The sequence below is a fragment of the Apium graveolens genome, chromosome 7 (genome assembly GCF_009905375.1).
Source record: "Apium graveolens cultivar Ventura chromosome 7, ASM990537v1, whole genome shotgun sequence".
Classification (NCBI taxonomy): domain Eukaryota; kingdom Viridiplantae; phylum Streptophyta; class Magnoliopsida; order Apiales; family Apiaceae; genus Apium; species Apium graveolens.
This window is the reverse complement of record NC_133653.1, coordinates 210,409,484-210,414,448: the sequence shown is the minus strand read 5'-3', so window position 1 is coordinate 210,414,448 and position 4,965 is coordinate 210,409,484. Positions and strand designations below refer to the sequence as shown.

Genomic DNA, 4,965 nt, shown 5'->3' with positions numbered 1-4,965 from the left:
TACCACGTCATCGATACGGTGTCGTTTAGTTGGCATATAACCGACCACTGACGTCAGTTCGGTTTTAAGGTGACCAAATCGACGTCGGTTGGTTATGTCCGGTCGGTTTTACCCTGTTTTCTTGTAGTGTATGTTACGTAAGAAACCCCTGCCAATGCCATAGTGTAGAACATGTGTTGCTCCAAATTCATGTGCTACATGCATATAACCAGCATTATGCGCATGATACATGACTGATTTTATGATGTTTTGGCTTTGTTCTGTTAGATTTTTGGCACCTTTCACCCTATACGTTACAAAAACGTAACTGCTGCTAGCGTACGACAACCCTTTTCCCCTTGGTATCCATAGCCAGTGTCGTTGTCAGTAACTGAAGTTTATAATTTGGTAATGTCAGTTTTGTTTTCTCTTCACTTGAAGTCTGTAATCTACAATCACTTCACAGACTACTGTTCTTTAATAGAAGCTCACTTCCAAGTAAGTCACTGAATTTTATTGTCATTTCAATTCACATGAACTGCCTACAAATTTTCTTGCTTATATGACAATGATGGCAATGTTCAATTTCGAACAAGATTTACTGGTACTTGCATGCCTTCAGATCTTATGTGTGTGTTTGTTTACATTTTAAAACTTTTCTTTTTAGGCCAGGATTAACAAGCTTTTGAACCAGCATTGAATTGTATTATGGCTGAGGACGGTGTAATGCATTCACCCGCAGCAAAAGGGAAGATGCCTATTATGGTTTTCTTTCGAGATGTGAGGTACATTCTGAAATATACTTGTTATTGTTCTGTTTGAAATGAACGTTTAAGAGGGGTAAATGAGTTGAGCTGCTAACTTAATTGATTTATTATAATTTCATTTTCCGTTAGGCTTCTATTCAGGATGGATTCACTTGGATCAGAGATACTACGCATTGCAGTCCCAGCAGCCTTGGCATTAGCTGCTGATCCTGTTGCATCTCTAATCGACACTGTGTTTATTGGCCGTTTAGGTATTTGATTATGATTTTCTCTATTCTATTTTCGGTTTGTTAACTAGCCTGATTTACATGTTGTTCGTGCTAAGTCATATTAAAAGCACATTATCAGCCATCATAGCTTCTGATGCTTATGTTTCCGCTGGATGAATCTTTTCTTTTTCACATCAATAATTTTTTTAATAGGTGCGGTGGAGATTGCTGCTGTTGGAGTTTCTATTGCGATTTTCAATCAAGCATCCAAAGTTACCATATTTCCTCTTGTCAGTATTACAACTTCATTCGTTGCTCAGGAAGATATTGCTGAAAGATTAGCCGTGCTAGAGATGCAAAGGAAGAATGAAGCGGTAAGAGTGAAGGCAGATGATATTACCCTTGACAACTTAGAAAAGGGTGGTTCAGTTACGAAGATTGAAACTAAAGAAGTTAAGGATGTTTTAACGCCATCAGCTTCTGAAACAGATGCATATAAGTCTCAGAATTTGGACAATCTTGAGTCACATAATACTCAAACTAAAGCAAAGAAGCACCAACATACTGATTCTGAAACTTATTCGTCAAGAGAAAAGAAACATATTCCCTCGGCATCCACAGCACTAGTTATGGGAGCTGTACTTGGCATCCTTCAAGCCATTTTTCTCATTTCTCTAGCTAAACCATTACTTGGTATAATGGGGGTCAGATCTGTAAGTAAATCACCTATTCCCATGCACCAAAGTTAACGATTTTTTTAGCATTGTTCAATTATCTAACTTGAGTCTTCAAAACAAATTATTTTGTATAGGATTCTCCTATGCTAGAGCCTGCAAAAAGGTATTTGAGTCTAAGATCAGTAGGTGCTCCAGCAGTTCTTCTCTCTCTAGCCATGCAAGGAGTTTTTCGAGGCTTAAAAGATACTACAACTCCCCTATGTGCTACAGGTATGTCATACTAATACGCCAATATAGTTATTCAAGGATGGCATTTCATGCACAGCGCCTATCTAAGCCCGCACTTTACGGCTGAAACAGTTGCTGGAGATCTAGCAAATGTTGTTTTGGACCCCATTCTTATATTTGTTGGCCATATGGGAGTTAGTGGTGCAGCAATTGCTCATGTGCTGTCTCAGTAAGTTCTGTAAAGGCAACTCAATCTGTGGCTTTGTTACTCCCTTTCATCACTCAATTTCATTCTATCAAATTTCTTGATGATGTAGCACAGCTAGGCTTATTCGGTGTTTGTAACTATTCATTCAGGTATCTAATCGTAGTGATCCTCTTCTGTAAATTGATGAAACAAGTTCACCTGATTCCTCCAAGCATCAAGAGTTTGCAGTTCAGTCGGTTTCTGAAAAATGGTAGCATACTGCCTGCCTCATTTGTATCAGTTAGGTCAGTAATATTAACATTTCACGAAATATATAACATTAACATCAATATTCACTCTCGAATTCCAGGATTTTATCTATTGGGAAGAGTGATTGCAGCGACATCTTGTGTCACATTGGCTACATCGTTGGCAGCAAGGTTGGGTACAACTCCAATGGCAGGCTTCCAGGTTTGTTTACAAGTTTGGATGACATCTTCCCTTCTTGCTGATGCTTTGGCTGTGGCGGGGCAGGTACTCACAGTTACACTTACATACCTTACCAAGTTTGTCATAAGTTTAGAATATCTGGAAAAACTATTATAAATATAAACAAGAACACACAATAATTAAGTACGTAACTGCTACAGGCTATCATTGCTTGTGCATTTGCTGAGAAGGATTATCAAAAGGCAACCTCTGCTGCATCACGCGTGCTACAGGTTTGCTACTATGAAAAATAAAGGACAACCCACTAGAGAACTTCATTATTTTCAACATACAATTCACCCTCCATGAGTTCAATTTGCAAATGGGACATATGTTTGTTCTGGTCAGGTCTTCATTCTCTTAATTTTATTCAATTTTTTTTTTACTGCAGATGGCATTTGTACTCGGTTTAGGACTGTCTCTTGTCGTAGGACTTGGATTGCAGTTTGGATCTATAGCCTTCAGCCATGACAAGCATGTTCTGCACCTCATAACTATAGGCGTCCCGGTATCAATAAATTCCTTTTTAAAACTCATCAAATCCATTTTTAAAAAAATTAATCACTTAAATACGATAAATCCTACCGATTTTTTTTTCTGAATCCTTTATTTCAATTTCAGTTTGTTGCAGCAACACAGCCAATAAATTCCATAGCCTTTGTTTTCGACGGAGTTAACTATGGAGCATCTGATTTTGCTTATTCTGCATTCTCAATGGTAACTTGTCAGACATCCATCTGTACGACTAAAGAAATAAACCTATACATGCATCATATAAATGTTGTTATTAACTATAATCCGTTCTTCGTTTCTTTAGGTTGTAGTAGCTCTATTGAGCATTGCTTGTCTGTTTGTTCTGTCGAAAAGTAATGGCTTTGTTGGGACATGGTTTGGTTTAACCATTTACATGAGTCTCAGGGCTTTAGCTGGTGTCTGGAGGTATATATATGTAAATTCTGTGTGACATTATGTCTGTTGCTGTAGAACTTGGACAAACATAACAATGACTGACTCATATATATATATTGTGCAGAATGGGCACTGGAACCGGACCCTGGCGCTTTCTCAGGGGATAATAGTTGCTCACTGTAAATTTGTCCTTTCAACTTGCGGAAACTGTTCTCTGTGTTCACTATCAATTTTTCTCTGCGTCTGTAGTTTGTTTCGCTCATTTTCCATCGTTTGTGTGCGTAATATTCGAACCTAAATTAAACATATCTTCCCATAAAATGATTTTCTACTTGTAGTGTCACACCATAATATTATAGTATGGGACTATAAATTGGGCGATACACATAATATTATTATTTTTTAGTTCATTACATACTTTAGTTCTACAACAACCCAAGCAACTAATAAAAATGACCATTAATCTCACAATTTGGGAGTAAATGATCCAAAATATCACAATTTAATAAAATGACCCTTAATATCATACAAAAACGCAAAAAAAAACATGCGTTAATCATTTTTTTAAAAAGCAGGTGTTTTTCTCACTAGGCCTTCAATATGGGCTTCTCATTTTTTGGTGCAACGCAATTTTAGCATGCGTGTAGCCTATTTAAACGCATTTAAAAGCCTCGTTTATGCAGTTAACACAACATGCGTTTTTAATTAAATTATTTTATTTTTTTAATTTTTTACATAAAAAATAATATTAAAATTTACAAAAACGCAAAGCATAAATGCGTTTTCTGAAAACGTATTTTTTAAATACATTATTGAGTAATAAAAAGGACCATATTACGTTACTTATGAGATTTTGGGGTTTTCCACCCCAAATTGTGATAGTAAGGGCCATTACCCAAAATATTACACCGCTGCGATTTTTATGAAGGTTAATTACCACACCTATAAATACAAAAGACTGTTTGAACAGACATTACAAAAGTACAAACTCGGCTGAGTGCTAGAAAGTTACATTCTCATAAAGTAACAAAGAAACTCCAGGTCCTAGTTTCACTAGCAACAAAATAACCGTGAGTGATGAACACTCATCCGTCCTTTTACTTCCTTTTATCAATTGTTTTAGCAGCTAAACCAGAACCAAAATCTAAAAAAAATATATATACAATAACAAGTATGCAAGAATGAGCATCAAACATGCTCAGCAGGTCCATAAAAGAAAATGAGAAACGTGATAGACTCTTAATAAGTGTATATAAAGAGAAATATGAATTAAAAGGAACATCAAGAGGCATAGAAATTTGAAGAGATTTTATCCTTCGTTTATAGAGTCATAAATTCTAGCCATCATATCACCAATTATAGTTATTGTTAGTCATCCAACAAAGAGATTTAGATCACACCCAAAATGAAATTTAGCAAGGAATCATGCCGCCAAAAAGGAATCATCAAGATCGATAACAATAAAAGAACAAAGGTAATGGTTTAGAAATATTAGAAAGCTTTTGCCTTCCCTTCCTCAA

General features: G+C 36.2%; 1 protein-coding gene across 2 annotated transcripts; it reads left to right on the top strand.

The window, feature by feature from the left end:
* Nucleotides 1–316: 316 nt before the first annotated feature.
* LOC141672128 (protein DETOXIFICATION 43-like) lies at nt 317–3,814 on the top strand. Of its 2 annotated transcripts, none has more exons than XM_074478626.1 (13): nt 317–477; nt 652–764; nt 876–997; nt 1,169–1,668; nt 1,767–1,902; nt 1,993–2,089; nt 2,218–2,318; nt 2,418–2,581; nt 2,698–2,769; nt 2,928–3,044; nt 3,158–3,253; nt 3,354–3,475; nt 3,570–3,814. In XM_074478626.1, exons 2-13 carry the CDS (start codon nt 688–690, stop codon nt 3,610–3,612), a joined length of 1,647 nt encoding a protein of 548 aa, XP_074334727.1. In that variant the 5' UTR covers nt 317–477; nt 652–687; the 3' UTR covers nt 3,613–3,814. The 2 variants fall into 2 exon arrangements, with proteins under 2 accessions (XP_074334727.1, XP_074334726.1); XM_074478625.1 differs by having other exon boundaries at nt 647–764; nt 3,570–3,813.
* The last annotated feature ends 1,151 nt before the right edge of the window (nt 3,815–4,965 follow it).

Bases quoted from the DNA above. Each gene is read 5' to 3' on its own strand.
- LOC141672128 (XM_074478626.1), top strand. From the start codon at position 688: ATGGCTGAGGACGGTGTAATGCATTCACCCGCAGCAAAAGGGAAGATG. The intron at 2,582-2,697 runs GTACTCACAGTT...TAACTGCTACAG, and splicing joins CTTTGGCTGTGGCGGGGCAG to GCTATCATTGCTTGTGCATT. The intron at 3,045-3,157 runs GTATCAATAAAT...TTTCAATTTCAG, and splicing joins TCATAACTATAGGCGTCCCG to TTTGTTGCAGCAACACAGCC.